General features: G+C 25.6%; 1 protein-coding gene and 1 long non-coding RNA gene across 2 annotated transcripts; one reads left to right on the top strand and one right to left on the bottom strand.

The window, feature by feature from the left end:
- The first annotated feature begins 74 nt into the window (after window positions 1–74).
- Window positions 75–3,962, top strand: LOC114121528 (uncharacterized). The gene is made up of 5 exons (XR_003592202.2): window positions 75–188; window positions 2,475–2,532; window positions 2,599–2,755; window positions 3,068–3,220; window positions 3,341–3,962. It is a non-coding gene; the product is annotated as an uncharacterized LOC114121528 (long non-coding RNA).
- Window positions 3,963–12,483: 8,521 nt separating this feature from the next.
- LOC114121531 (2-(3-amino-3-carboxypropyl)histidine synthase subunit 2) lies at window positions 12,484–15,244 on the bottom strand. Its single transcript, XM_027983923.2, has 7 exons — window positions 14,943–15,244; window positions 14,744–14,856; window positions 14,415–14,635; window positions 14,102–14,317; window positions 13,771–14,030; window positions 13,587–13,707; window positions 12,484–13,508 (listed from the first exon to the last, which is right to left on the bottom strand). The coding sequence occupies exons 1-7, from the start codon at window positions 15,006–15,008 to the stop codon at window positions 13,264–13,266; spliced, it is 1,242 nt and encodes a 413-aa protein (XP_027839724.1). The 5' UTR covers window positions 15,009–15,244; the 3' UTR covers window positions 12,484–13,263.
- Between the last annotated feature and the right edge of the window lie 1,830 nt (window positions 15,245–17,074).

Genomic DNA, 17,074 nt, shown 5'->3' with positions numbered 1-17,074 from the left:
GCGGCGCCACCATTTCTTGCCAAGTAGAGATATTATATAGCAACGTCGTCCTCGTAATTTCTCCTTCATGGCCGGTGGGGTCGTCGAATCGGGAAAAGAAAGAAGAAATTAAAAATTTGAACTTACGTAGTGGAAAAAAGTATTTTACGTATAATTAAAAAGTCCGGTCATGAAAACTATATAAATAGGTAAGTGACAATAATATAAAAAGCGTATATTTTTCATTTTTTAGGTTGGACATAAACTTTAAATATTATTAAGTTATTTCCGTAATCTTGAATATCGTATACCTATATGTGTCATAGTCATATAATATGATTTCTGTTATTGTTATATTAACGGTTCCTAGGTACTGGCCATCACCTCCCAGATCCCACATTAAATACTTCATAGCTTTATAGTCTATAGTGTAAATGTTTGTAAGGTGCCTTGGGCCTTGGCTATATATAGAACTATTGTGGGACACTATTTATCAAACATGCTGATGTATATGTTGAAAATTTAAATCTATTTGATATATTTGTGTTTTAAATCACTTAAAACAAATAGTAACTATCTATCTTTGTTAAAGAAATATATTGTTTAAATAACATTGAATAAAAACATTCAAACCTGCAGAAGGCAGTCGCTCACAATGATTCTAGAAAACGTCTCCAAAATTGATCAGTTTTGGACTTCCGTACATAGTAACCTTTTTGACTCCTTTCTTGTATTCATAAATCATCTATCTGCACTCTGCAGTGATGGCAAGTAAAACGAGTTTGTGTAAGCCATTGGCCCTGCACCTTAAAAACTACTGCCACACCTAATTGCGAACCTTAAATTTTTGAATATACATAGTATATATGAATATATAATATAATATACAATATACATATAAACTATTATATATACAATATACACAATATACCTACAATATATGTTTGAGTTCAAATGTTAAAGTATAGTGTGGTAAAAATTAAATTAGAATTTTTTTAATGAGGGAGGAGGTTTAAAGACCTTAGAACATTATTTATTCTAGATTAAATAAACATTTTTTTTTATGTACAGGTATACTTTAAGTAAACTTATCTATATTAGGCCATAGGGGGGGGAGGAGTCTAGATTACTTCCTGGTTGCGTCACTGTCATGCGCATAGCCAGAGGGGATGTTTTAGGTGTTAAAATGCCCCTCCCTTCGGTGATATAAATACATAATCCAAAAATATATTATATGCTTAAAATACTTCAGGTAAGGTTAGTATGTATGTTATATTTTGCTTAAACTTTAAAAAAATGTTCAAAAGTTAAACGTTTTTTTATAATTTATTAATGTGAGAGTATATTATATGACTTCATGATGAATATGTGAACAGCCCTTTCCCTAAATTGTATTTAAATATTAAATCAAAACACCTGTCTTTAAAAATTCTACGTGCTAGCTACTATGTACCATATCTACCATAATATTATATGTATGCAGTCTTCCTATTGGCCCACCTAAGAAAAAATCCTGGCACCATCGCTAGGACCTATGTAATTATGTACCTATGTAAATGTAATTATGTCATGCTTGTTTTTCGTGTTTAAGTGATCTTACAAGTTTATTTTAATAAATATAATACTTCTATTTTAATGAAAATATTTTTGATAATCCACTACAGCGATCTTTTGATTTATGTATGACTGTGTGGGTATTGGCTCACTTAATATTTAAATATACCTATAAAAGAGTATTGCATAATCTTAATATTATAGTAACATAATAATAACATATTAATATTTAATAGTGAACTATGGTGGTTTCTATTTCATATTTAATTCTTGTAGATAATTAAAAATATGCTTTACGTTTATTTAATTTATTTAAATAAATATAATATTTGTGTATGACATATATAATAAGAGAATAATTTATCTATTATTTTTACTGCAAGCTTTATAATTGAGTAGGTTATTATTTTAACTTTTAATAATTTAACCTGAGTGATGACCAAGGTTCATAACTGTGGCGTGTACCAACAAATACATTTTGTTTATATATTATTTTATTTTACATGTTATTTAATGCAATTGATGCACTTTTATAGATATTCATATACTTTTACATAATACCTGATAGAAATTGAAAAATTACTATTAAACCATTTATTTTCTTATGATATTATTCATATTTCTATTGATACGAAATTTCTTAATTATTAATCGTTCATCAAAACTATCAATATATACTATACCTATTTGCCTGAGCGACGCTTATTGGTCCCTATGTTGTTACTGGTTTGTAATAATTTACTTATTTTTATAGGTATTTTAATCAAAAAAATGTTAAACTAATTTTGTAAATCGTAATCTATTTAACTAATTATACTCACCAATTTAGAAGATCTAAGTTAAAAATACGTTTCAAGTAAACATATTTAGAGAGTATTATTGTTTCAATTAATTTATCATATTGGATATTTTAATTCAAATATTAATGTATCCATTTACAGTAAATAACCTACTAAATAATGAATTTGATATTCTCGAAACTTATTGCAAGGCAGAAAGGTGAGTTATCCGTCTTTTCTTATTTATATATATTGTTGAAATTTAAATAAATTAAACTTTTGCTAGATACCAGGTACTACAACAATACAACATACAGGCAGTCATTATTATTAACAATTCTTATAACTATAATACGTCACACTACTCTATGCAAGTTGTAAATGCCATGAAATATATATTTTCCTGTACTTCAGTAGTGGCCAAAACTCAAAGGTGTATTTTAGTAAGTTTATTACTGACTCCTTCTCATAGCCTTGCATAAATCGTATAAACTATGTTATTATAATCATAAAAATCATAATTTATGATATTAACTTTTCATTGTATATTTATAAGTAACTAATATAGTGATATACCTGAAAAAGTTTAAACACTAAACAATGTAGTCATGATCGTTCTTTGGTTTTCTTCCTATATATCGCAGATAATATAGCTGATCTATTAAATACATACCCCCTCCTCCTTGGCTCTTTATATTTTACTAAATATGAAATTTGTTTTTATTGTAATACGCTTTTATATATGTAATCTGCAGAGGCGTACATTAAAGACATTTTATAAACCAATGGCGTCTGCGGTCCAATGCACATATTATTGTGTTTATGGCTTGATGTACGACTTATACTAGGTCTGTAGGCCAAGGTGGTTTGGTATTCGACGGGTGTGTGTTTACAAACAATCATGCCCGGTAAGTAGAGCCAGTATATACGTAGTAAATTATAAAAATAATAATAATAAAAAGCACACTGTATATCTTATATCGTCGCGTAATGCGTAATCATAAAAATAATATGTAATAATTTCACAGTCTCGATCATGCGTGGAGTATATATACCGGACTTTGGTGTCTGGCTGCACGCTGTCGCCGCCACCCGCGGAGAAAGAGACATAGACAGAGAAATTGCTATAGCTGACGCGGTAATGTGAGACATAATATAATAGTAGGTACTTATAATAATAATAATAATAATATGTAGGTAATAAGACGTTCTATACCTAATAATAAACGGTTGGTATATATAATATATATTATTATTATATTTTTGGTATCCGTGAAAATACTAATTATTAAACACAGCAAGCTAGGCAATCGTCACATTATTAACTATTGTCCGAGCTGCAGCCTGCAAGTATATAATATTATATAATAATACCGTGTTCGTATATTAATATGTTATTGTGAATATATAATACGAGTATAGCTATACAGCAAACACTCATTATTTCAACAATGCATACTATGCGTCCATGCAACGTTAACAATAGGTACCTATACGAAATTTATATTTTGTAAAATTTGAATACATTTTGCTTATTTTTGTTGGTGAAACCTCTATAAGCTAATTATCTTGTTGTTTTTTAGTAATCTATATTTTTAATTCGCTAATATGAAATATTTGTATAAAATCCTCGACGTATATAAATATATATAATATATATATATATTATATATAACATATAATTTATAAATATCACATAATACATAAATTATATGTTATAAAAAGTTTATAAGTTTAGATAAGAGCTACCTATATAAATATACTATAATAAAATAAATATCCTTTGAAATATGAACTGACAGACCATTTCCACTCAGAATCATTTTTTGTATGCAATAATTTATCATTGGTTTTCAAAAAGGATCATTAGGTTCAGCAATCATTAAAATGACGATTTACTCCATATGCTGATGCAGTCCATATCTATAACTGTAATGAAAATAATATTAATAGGTAATATGTAATAAAATAAGATAAATTTACAAAACTTATGAGGATTTTAGTAAAAAAAATAGTACATGAGATAGGAATAGTAAATGAGATGAAAATAGTTTTCTAATAAAAATATTCACCTGATAGATAGCCGATAAGTATCTTATTTCACATAATATATAATAATTACTTACAATGCTTATTCAATTTTTTAAATAAAATTAATTTGTAATATATAGAATTTAATAAAATTAATAGCGTTATTGATTTATTTTATTGTAATAATATTTATTAATAATTTGACATTAAATAGTAAAATAACTATTGAGTTTAGATAGATTATTATGCATATAATATTTTATCATATTATGTTTTAAAAAATTTAATAATGTTTTTTGTTTGTTTTTTTTTTTTGTCGAAGTGGTACAACTATACTTTATTTGATGGAATATTAAAATTCAAAAATTATTTTATTATACCTAATCAAAAAAATAGTATACTTAATATTTATTATATTATTATATTATTTATTATTATTGATGTAATGAAAAGAATTATAAATTTCAAACACAATGAAAAAAATTTTCTTCAGTTGGCATTTATCAAAATGAAGTCATAAATTGCATTGACTATGATCTCTCACAAATATTATTATGTATCATCACCAGAAATCGGTCGTATATACAATTAATATAAAGCTTAACATGGACTCTGAATCTTTAGTTATTTAAACAACATATTATCATAATATTATGACGAGATCAAAGTATTATAGTTATTCTTTTGAAGAATATTGAACGATTAAGTAATATTATTCATTTTTATAAAATAAACAATCTTATAATAAATTTATGTAATATATAAACGCACCACTTTGATGTTTAAGTATTGTAGAGTATTGCAGTATATAGGTAGATACTACAAAATAATAGTGACATAATATGTACAAATATAGAATGCATGTTTTGTATATTCTACATTTCTATCTGCAATAAAAAATTTTATTATTGTTGTTCCTGAATAGATTTAGGAATGAATACAATGTCGCGTTCGTAGTTCGTATACATAAATAATAATATGTTACTTTATAAGTATTTTTTCGAACAACTATCATGACGTAACATAACGGAAGTAGCAGAACCTACAGAAACACCTATCCTGAAAGGAGGTCCATACAATGTTATTTTTATTTTGTATTAGACAATATTTGTTTAATTAAGATCATAGATGATGATATACTTAACCAGGGGGTCGCGGCACCTTGAATAGGGGTCGCGTAGGTCAAAAATAATAAAATGCTGATTTATAAAATATACCTTTTTATTTAAATATTTAAAACTTTTTATTTAACATAAATAACACAAAAATGAAATTAATAATAACCATAATAAGCAGTCGATTAAATGTAGATATCTCGTCAATAAAACGGTCACTTTTCCACTAATGGGAATTTCTAACGACTCGAGACATAATGTTCAAAATTGATAAACACAAGTTAATATAGATATGGTATTTATAAATTGACATTTAAAATGTTAAATTTCGTTTGGTTAATAGGTATGATAGAATCTCTTTACTGTTCAAATTTTTACTTAATAAAGATGGAGGTGGTCGCGAAGTGATTGACCATAATTTATACCTATTTTGGGAGTCGCGACACTAAAAAAGTTGAGAAACGATGACTTAAACGTATGTAATGTAATCAAAATTTGAAATGTTTTCATTTAGATTTGTTGGTACCAAACTTTTCTTTTAATCATAGACAAAAACGTTATCATATACATTTACAAATGGGCAATGATCACAATTACAATTAAATGTCTATCAATAACACAAAAAGAGATAAAATATTTTTAAATGTCTAAAAGTTGCTGTTTTAAGTATTTGATGATAAAGAAACTTGATCTGCAGACTATATTTTTATTTACCTAACTTTAATTTATTTTTGAATTACAACAAAATAACAGCTTCATGCTTTTTACTACTTTTTGTTACGTAAATTGCAATTTATCGTCAATATATACATAATATGTATACATATATATATATATATATAAACCAATGGCGCAACCAGGGAGGGTTAAGGGGTTATAAGTTGTAACCCCCCACGAAATTTCTCCTAAGTCTAGTATAATAACTTATATAATACCATCGGTATTACTGAAGATGTATATATTGTAATAATGTAACCCCCTTCCCCCGACATTTTTTTTCTAGTTGCGCCACTGATATAAACAAATGTACAACCGAATATGTAGTTATTGTGATCTATTATTTGAAAGTTAAAAACAATGGTGTAGATGGTGAGGTCAGTTCTAATTTTATAAAATATTGTTTTCATATTTTTTATGATGATAGCATTTATTGTTTAATGCGTATGATGTTATTCACAATATATTATTATATCACTTATAAGAATGCCAATTTTATAATCACATCTCACATATTTAATTTATGATTTATAAATTAAATTTTAAAATCTTATATAATTAACTCATATTTTGTGATTTGTAATGTGTGAATGAGTCAACTTATAAGAATTTTTTTCAATAAGTTCAGGGTAATTCCTATAATTCCTATAATTTCATTTTTTTCAACATTGAAATTTAAGAGTGTTAAATAAAAAAAAATTAATCAAATGTTCTAAATAAACACTATACTAAATATTAATAATATACAGATATGCATATTTTGTTATTCTATAACACAAATAAGTACTATTTGTTAAATAAATAGGTAATAATAATAAAGTCAGTATAGGTATATGTATAAATGTATAATATTATTAATTTAATCGAAATTTTAATACATGCGTAGTAGTACCTATAATAGGTAGTAAACACGACATAGTTTCATGTATACTCGTACCTACCTATATATTATGTAATGAGATTAAATACCTTATTTATATACCTAACAATATATTATCATTGATTATCATTATTAATTATTTTTCTACCGACAAACATAATATTATGAACTAGTTTACTTAATAAAATCAACTGAACCGGTCAATGCACATGTTTACAATTTATTAGTGATGTAGATACTCGTACTGACAACGTGACAACGAGTAAACAAAATTATAAGTATAACATTATGTAATATAAATTAAATTACATGCACCATGGTTCACGACAATACATACAAAGGTGTATATAATATTTAGTTATCCACCAAGTATGGTCTCCCTTGCACTTCTTTAATAATGCAGTTATTTAAAATCTAATTTTTGGAATTTTATTATTATAAAGACCCAAGACCCTATTTTAAAATTCTCTAGAGTTTTGTACTACTTAAGGAGTACCCTGTTACTGTACACATACAAACACTTAAATTTTTTTAAATTATAGCCCCCTTTTTTATTGTAATATAGGTACTCCTATTTTGACAATCTTAAGATATTAACATCAAAATTCAAACGAATAGTTTTTGAATTATTTAACTTTGTATATATACTAAGGATAATTTTTAGGACCACGAGATATAGAGATAGAGATATAGAGGTTATGATAATTTAAAATTTTTTGTTATCTATATAAAAAATTTATGTACAGTGCAATAAACTTTATAAATAACGCTCTTGATAATAAATAGGTAAATATAATTGCAATTTTCCTAAATCTGGCCAAAGAGTTCGATACCTACTGAAGAAACAATATTGTTGAATACCTAGTTATTTGTATTTTTGAGTATTACTTAGTTTTTATTGTAGTTATTTTGTTTTCCTAAAAACTTTTTACTCTTTACCTTCTCTATAAGCATATAACTTACAAAAGGTAGATAATGAAATTGTATATTTGTAAAATATAATATAATTTGCTTTAATAAAATAATAATAATAAACTAAATCTTATATTAACATACATCTATTTTATATTTAAAATAGTAATGTAAAACCATTTTAAGCACAATTATTTTTAATATAATCATTTTAATAACTGAAAAATTACTAGTTCAAGTTTTGAATCAGGTATTCATAAACATAATTAATTATCCAAAAATTTATAGTAAAATAAGTCCTCATTTGAAAAACATTTAGTAATCAACACAACACCACATGATACTCCCAAAGTAGTGCAGAAAAACTAATGAAATTTAAAATATCGTATTAAAAAAGAAAAATTACAATTTGAATGTATAAATAATTATATCATTAAATGAAAAGACGAGAGCGAGTAAATTTGGGGAAATTACCATATGTACCTATACTGTATAGGTATTATAATAATTAGTAATTACTATATAATATATTATGAATGATTTATTGTTTTAAATTTAAATTTATTGTAAATAATAAGTAACTATTGACATGAGTATAATATTATCATGTCCAATATAACTATATCTGTATTTTTTGTTTTTTACTTGGTATAGGTAATGCTGCATATAGAACGTACCTACCTATACTTCACATTTCTCCACTACTTACATGTAGTCACGCAGTTGTAGCAAACAATTTCTGTTTTCACTAAAGACAAAGTGTTTAATAACATCTTAAGTAGATAGTATATAGTAAACACTTATATAATCCAAAATTTAAATCACGGTAGTCTGTACTTTTATTTGTAGGTACCTATGTAACTTTTTTTTGTGTTATCGCAACTTCAGTGGGGACTGCGTGAATAATACTTCCACTTCAATTTTGTAGGTATATACTTACTTACGTACAAGTGTACAAAGTAATGTAGAGAAAATAGAATTGTAGTAAACAGTCTGTACAGAAACAGAGTACCTATTATAAAGCCAATATATTGAGATAAATAGTGAAATGTTGTATTTTTTTTTACTTTAGTTGCTAACGACTATGTCATATTAACAAAATTATTTTCCATTTTATTTTAGTAAAATTGTGAAACATTAAGTTTAAGACTTGAGAATTTAATATGCAAGTACACTGTGTATACTTAAAATAAATTAATATTTATATCAGAAAGGTTACATTTTAATTATTATAAGTATCAGATTAAAATATTTAATTGACATATTGGCTTTATAATGTTCAATACTAATTATCAAGTACCTATACTTGGACATAAAAGGTATAAAATTATGTACGATTTAATCAAGCATTTAACACCTAAATATTTAATATTATCGCTAGAGACCATTATGTTTTAGAGTGAAAGTAATATAGATTTGTTGTGGTTTAATTTGATGTACCTTTTCTCATACCATCCAGAGAGTAGATTAAGATGGGATTGTATATTTCTTGAAGCAATTGTTAGATCATATTGTGTATAGCTAAGTGAATTTATTATCAGCATGGTCGACAACAAGACTATTTTGTGTTGCGGACTGATCAGAAACATAAATATTACAAGATACCATCTTGAAATAGGTACTCTTGCATTAATTATAGCTATATTTGATGTTGATGATCTATAAATCGTACTTGGATGTGTTGTTCTGTAAGATATATATATTATATATATAATGGTTTAATTAAAAGAAAAGTGTTGGGAATAGAAGTTTCTGGAGTTTAAAAAAAAGCCTTCAAGTCAAACTGTTGAAAACATGAAGTAGGTAGGTATGTCTAAAAAGATACCGGTACAATAGCGTTTTTTTAATTTGAGTAAATAGTAAAGATAACTTCAATTATTTTATAAGTATATTTATACTGGAGAGTGACTACCTACTATAGTAAAATATTTCTGTTATAGGTAAGTATACATACCTATATATATATATACATATATAGGTATGTTATAAAGTTATACTTCATATACCTATACTTTTTAGTTTGAAATTTTAATTATCAAGCCAAAATTATTGTTCCCTTTCTGTATTGTTATCAATTGAATTAAACATTTTAGTATAAATACTATAAAATATAAATTATAACATCAACCTATTACAAGATTTATTAAATAAATAAATACCTGTCTAATGTCTTCCAAAATATATAACTATCGACTATCGAGTACTCTACATATCTATAGAATAGGTAGTAATTAGTAGCAAACCTACTATTCACCCTATAGTACCTAAGTGGTAATGCTATCATAATTTTTAACTTTTACAAAGCAATCAAAAACATCTTCTGGGTCTAAAAACTTCAGTTTAATTGTTTTTTTTTTTTTTTTTATATAATCTTTGTAACAATATTATAGAAATTATTTATCACACACTCACACATGTATTTGATGAAAACTAAAATCGAACATTTTTTACTTTTAATGGAATAGTGGAAATAAATATTTTTTTGATAATGGATATTGGGACAGTTGCCTAACATTTAGTACCTACCTGGTACCCGCGTTTATTTTAAAATGTTTGTTTTCAAAATGTGTTGTAACTTATATGTTAAAAGTCACTTGATATAAAGTGTAAACATTTTTATTTTTCAAAGTAAACGTATATTCGGTATATATTGACATCCACTGGCCCTCGCTTGCAAGTGCCCTTGCCCCTTTCTATCCTTAAATGTTTGATAGTCACATACTAACATAGGTTAATAACAATACTTATAGTTTTATGGCGACTTTAAAGTAATTTTATAAGTTCATGGATTTTGACAATTTCATAAATTTACCAATGTTACTATACTAATTTATTATTATAGTTTAAATGTTTATAAGTGTTTATTAATTAATAATTATTACTCAAGTTAAATAATGATTAGGTATTTAAAAAAGTACTAATTAGGTACTGTACATATTGTTATTGGCAGGTATTTTAAAAATCTCGTGCCTACTTGCTGATACACCATGATGTAGGTACCTAACTATTATTTGACTAGATATAGATATCGTATAAATGTTTGAAAGTGAAAAAATACTTAAAATAGGTCATTGCTGCAGGTATTGTAGCTCTCGGCAATCGAACTGTCGTTTCATTTGCAGTTATTCTGTAACTTATTCAATTAATACTGTTATTATTATCCGTATTATATTATGTAGTAGGTACAATAACGTATTAAATGTGTAGTAGGTACGTACATAGATTTCATCGATTTCATGATACCTATATGCATACAATACTACCTAGATATCATTGATTACAATATAGAATAGTCTATTCCATAATCAATATGCTTTGAAAAATAGATACCTACCTATCTTTAGTTATACCTTTTTCCTTATTTATTACTTTATCTTCTATTATATTTTATAATTTTATATTTAATGGTAACAATGAGTTCGTTCCTCCTATAGTTTTGTGCTTATACTTTATTAATATTTAAGTACGATTGATTATATTAGTTTGACGTGCAAAGCATTAAGAACGTAACTAACTAGTAGCTATTTAATTTGGTATAAAGGTAGAAGGAACTAATTATATTTCATTGAGTAAGTACCTACCTAACTGTAAAATTATAATTTTAAAATTTCTTTTGCCGATCACAAGTGTTTTATCTATAAAATTAATTTCATTACCATTCAAATTGATAACAAATATACATTTAGTTTTAAAACTTTTATGAATATAATGTGCAAATCGAGCATTAAGTAGTTAAAAATTTAATTTTTTTAAAACATTTTTTGAACACCTTAACTAGTTTGCTAATAATTATTGTTAATGTGTACAGGGCATTTTTGTTTTGTACTTAGTAGGAATGTAGGATATTTTTATACTTTAATTTTTCTCGATAGTAGACTTCTCTAGAAGGTTCTAAAAAGCAACTAAGAAGGACTAATTTTATTTAAACCAAGGATCACGCTTGGTTTACAGTAAGATTAGAGTGAATCTCGTCATTGAGTAAGCATACAGTGAATATATTTTATGTATTTGATTAATGGATGTGTTAAATTTGAATTCAATAATGTATTATTGAACATGAAAAACAATTTTAAACAATGCATTAGAGTAGGTAGATTCAACAATTTTATAATGTGGATTGTTTATGTTCTATTATAAAATTATTATTTTCTTAATTCGGTAGGTAAATTAAAACTTCGCTAAAAATACTACATAAAATACAATAGCAATACATTAAGTCACCAAATAGTGTGAATATGAACATATTCTATTTCAAATATGTATTGAGAGGTTACTGAAAGAAAAATACTTAAATATTGAAAAATAGTGTTAGGTGTAGAACAAACGTCTGTGTAGGTAATATTGTTCTTATTTGAAAAAAATAAAATGTATCATGTGGTCATCTGGTAAAATATGATAAGTTATTCAGTATCATCTTATTTAATAATTGAATTGGGTTTTTATAAACAAAAGAGTATCATGTTTTGAAAAAAACAAAACTTGACAACTATTAAAGTTGTATTCATAAACTTTCAAATCTTGATTGTAAAATCAATTTTAATAAAAATTAAAGAAGACAGTAATAATTTCTACATTTCATACACAATTAAAAATGCCATTGATGTACAAGTAAAGAATTAAAACATTATTCTTTTTAATGACTAGAAGATACTTTGACTTCAGTATACAGGGTGTCCCACGGAGATCTGACAAATGAAATAACAATACAATGATACCCATAGGCGCCCGCGTATGTTACTTAACAAGAATATTGATATTTAAAAAAATTGTAAAAAATCAGCAACTTGACTTAAATAAATGTTTTTACCATATAAATTTTTCTGAAAATCAGATTTACAAATTGGCTATTTTGAATATTCTGGAAAAATTTTTTATCCATTTTTAAGTTTTTTATTTTCAGTATTAAAAAATAAAAAATAAAAAATGTATACTAAAAATGTAGTGCAATTGTCTATGAATTATACTTAAAAGAAATTTTTTAAAAATATTAATCAGAACAAAAGTTATTTCATTTGTCAGATCTCCGTGGGACACCCTGTATTATAATTACATAAATATCAACTATAATAAAATGGCAGTATTTTTATATATTTAATAAATTATTTATAAAATAAATAAAAAATATATCAAAACATTTAATTTGAAAGTAAGAAATTATTATTACTTTATTACTAATAATTATAACTTAAAGAACAAATCCTATACCAATAATTTGAACAATATTATTTCACCATGTTCCTTAACTAAAATAGAAATATGTTAATGTTTTAGACAAAACATTTATAAACAGTTCTTTTTAGCTACGGTATTCTGAATCAGATGTGATATATCCAGAGCTCGGTGTGCCTTTTCTTCCTTCAGTAGCTATTATAACTGGTGGCCGTGTATCATGTGGATTGAGTCCTGTCCATGTTCTATTTTGAGTTACCATTGATAATGACATATCTCTTCTGACATTTAATGCAGAAGATGACTCAACTTCCTCTTTGGCCATTGTAACATTTCTTAATTTGTTGGTTACTAAAGATATATCGGGTACATCTAAAATTAAAACAAATTGTAATAAATAAATTACTATATTACTATATGATATAAGAAATAAAAACATTATATAAATACCACTAGTGTTTTCAGTTCCCAAAGCCAATTCAATGTCATCAATATTAACAATTGGTTGCATATATTCTTTTTGATTTTCTATGATTCCTTCTGTACAAGTAATGTTTACAAATATTTCAATCTAAACAAATATATAAATAAATAGTCATTACATTCAGTGGGTGATTAGTATGAAATATATTACTTCTGGAAAATTGGCTAATTTGGCAACATTAGGACGTCCAACAGAAAAAATATAACATTTTTTGTTTGTCTGTTTGCATAAACACTTAACTCTATTGATACGCTCAAGTAAATTTTTAATGCTTAAACTACATATGAGTATTCCAATATGAGTAGAATCTTTTATCTTTTCTTTAATAAAACTTTTTTTTTTTATCACTGATGTTAAGGTTCGTTGTGTTAATACATTACAACTATTTTGATAGATATATACTTGACATTCTGTAAAACAAATTTATACATAAAAAATAATTGTAAATTGTCTTTATCATAGTAAAATCTAATGTTTCCACCTTTTTTTTCCAATATAAATCTATCGACATTGTTCATGTAGTTATCATTAACTATGTAAACAATATTTTTATAATTTAAGTTAGGAAAACGTCTTCCAAATATGCTTGTATATTCATAGTCATCAGATACAGGACAACTAGTTGTTTTGTGTTCATTTAAATCTATGTCAGATAATATTATCGTCTTTGTAGATGATAATGATTTGGCCAAATTATCTAGAATAATTATAAAAAAAAAAACATTATAATATAAAACAATAATAATTATAACATTATAATAAATTAAAAAATATAATATTAATTAAAAATTTACCACGGATATGATGATAAGCTACATCGTACAGTACCAAAACCTGTCCCTCTTCAGTTTCAAAAGTTTTGATTATCAAATCGGCACATTGAATATAGTCTAACGGCTGTTTAGGAAGAATGTAATAGACAGGAAGATGACTATTTGGTGTCAGACATGACCGTCCAAAATGAACAACACAATCAGCAGCTATATGTTGGGCAGCTGTTTCATCAACACAACAGCTAAAAATTATTATAAGAAAAAACTGTTTAAACACTTCAGACTGACTACAAGAGTGTAAATAGCATTATTATAGTATTAATGTGAACAGCAATATTATTAGTGATCACCTGCCATAGGAAGTATCACCGAGTATATATACACGGCGATCCAACAGTCTTTCAAATTCTGATGAAATTGATACACTTTTACACAACATGTAGTCCGGTAATTGAATGCATACCTATGTACACAATATAACATGAATAATATTATTTTATTTAAATGTTACGAGTACCGTTTACAGGACAATCGTCCAGATTGAATTACTTTTTCAAATTTTCCGTTTTTGATCCACTGAGAACAGCAGAAGATTTCTTCAGAATACTCCTCCATTAGTAATATATTATAGGCACTTAAAGCTGACCGAAATTTTTAAAAAATTTGCATTTCTATAGAAAAATAACGAATAAAATTAATAACAAATTAATAAATTATAATAACAGATTGAATAGGTGACAATTTAATAGTGAACAATAAAAAAAAGGTACTTAGGTACTATATAAAAATAAATAACCGGTGGTATGGTAAAAATGTGAAATGAGTATAATACTAAAAAAATTAATAATGTGCTTAACAATATCAATCCCCTCCTAAATATCAAAATAATATCATTTTATCAAATCTTTATTCTTATCAACTACTGATTGAAATCGTATCTTATAAGCACGATGTATCTTCTCTACATCGTGCTTAATGCTTTTAAGTTATATAATCACGTTAAAACCATCAACTTGGCATTTGATAGAAAAAAATAATTTTAAACGAATATTTTTAAAAAACAATTTAAATAATTCAATGGATTATCATTTATTTTATTCCAGTGTTTACCTCAAGATTTAGGACTTAAAATGTAAACTAATTCATGTTTTATTATCCATAAATTTTAATACTATTAATTTTTTATTATGTATATAGGTACTTAGGTTAGAAGCTAAATATGGTTGTATACTGATAGAGTATGATCGAATGATATAAGACGATACTGTAAATGATTATTCTTTATTAAAATTAATTTTCTAATACCTAGCTAATTAGCTAATAGTAAATGTTTCTATTAATTATAATATTTTTTTTCATATAGTTAATATGTGTTTGTATGTATTCATAAATACTAAATAAGTTGTGAAATTTAAACTAAAAATATTGAGGACAAAATAATGTTTATTATAATATACCTATGTGTGTAATTAGTATAAATACAGTATAGTATAGAAAAATTGTACTTTGTCAAATAAAAATTGTATAAAATGTGTTATAAATTTATTTAGAAATATAGTACCTATTAGTTATGAGTGCACGATAATAATATATTGTAATGTGCTAAAATAGTATAATATTTAATGCATTATTTCATAATAATTTGGTTGTATTCTATGAAAGAACAACCAGAGCCGTGCCGTTAAGATTCAGCAACCAGGGTAAAATTATAAGTATTCGCCCCCCTAATATTCTAACAAATTTTTTTTGACACCCCTTTAAACAGTTTAAATCATGCGCCCGGGGCGTATGCCCCTTAGGACCTTCACGGCACGACTCTGAGTACAACATAGGTACAGGCACACAACAGAAATTGTTGATTTTTATTTTTATTCTTCTTTTTCTTCTAAAAATCAAAAATTGATTCAATTTAATTCTGTGTGGGATACATATACGGATGCGTCTACTTAATGTATTTATTCAATAAATTTTATTGTAAATGCACATATCGATATTAATGTATTATTATACAAAAGACACTCTATTGCCTATGTTATTATTTATGTATTGTAACCAAATTGGTAATTTTTAAAAAAAAAAATTAAACCTAATCACTGGATTTAAATTAAAATTTGCGAATTATAAAATTGTGATATAACAAAAATGGTACACTTATTGAAAAATTAAAAATGTTTAAAGAATTTAATGTAGGTATGCCAGATAATTTTATTATAATTTTTTAAGTAATACTTTTTTCAATTATAGCTATTTATTTGCACTATAATTTGTGGTAAGCATTGTGGAGATATTCGTTAAATTAACTCAGTAGTGAATTCAGGATCAAGACAGAGTGACTCCTATGTCCTCTATTTTATTTTATTTTGTATTAGGAAAAGTAATAAGTGAAACTAATATATCAAACCCCTAAAGTGTTTGTTATCACACGAGTTTTCCATTGTTGACAAATACAAAACTGCAGAAGATTATGATTTCGTTCATACTCACATCAGTTATAACATCAATTATTATTAATTTTTTATAATTCAGTTTTTACACTTGATAATGAGCAAAATACGGGACTGGCTGAGTACGGTGAAAATAATAATCGAGTCATAAATACCATAACCTCGCACATTCGAATTTTTATTTGACCAGCCACAATGTCATAATTTTTTGAGTATTCTAAAAGCTATTATGCTTTT

The sequence above is a fragment of the Aphis gossypii genome, chromosome 3 (assembly GCF_020184175.1).
Source record: "Aphis gossypii isolate Hap1 chromosome 3, ASM2018417v2, whole genome shotgun sequence".
In the NCBI taxonomy this organism is placed as follows: Eukaryota; Metazoa; Arthropoda; class Insecta; order Hemiptera; family Aphididae; genus Aphis; species Aphis gossypii.
Note: the sequence above shows the minus strand (reverse complement) of the source record. Positions and strands in the feature narration are given on the sequence as shown.

What these genes read in the sequence shown, in the direction of transcription:
- LOC114121531 (XM_027983923.2), bottom strand. Translation starts at nt 15,008, where the DNA reads ATGGAGGAGTATTCTGAAGAAATCTTCTGCTGTTCTCAGTGGATCAAA. An exon ending in AAAACGGAAAATTTGAAAAA is followed by an intron (nt 14,857 to 14,942) that starts GTAATTCAATCT and finishes TTGTGTACATAG; the next exon opens with GTATGCATTCAATTACCGGA. An exon ending in AGCTTATCATCATATCCGTG is followed by an intron (nt 14,318 to 14,414) that starts GTAAATTTTTAA and finishes TAATTATTCTAG; the next exon opens with ATAATTTGGCCAAATCATTA.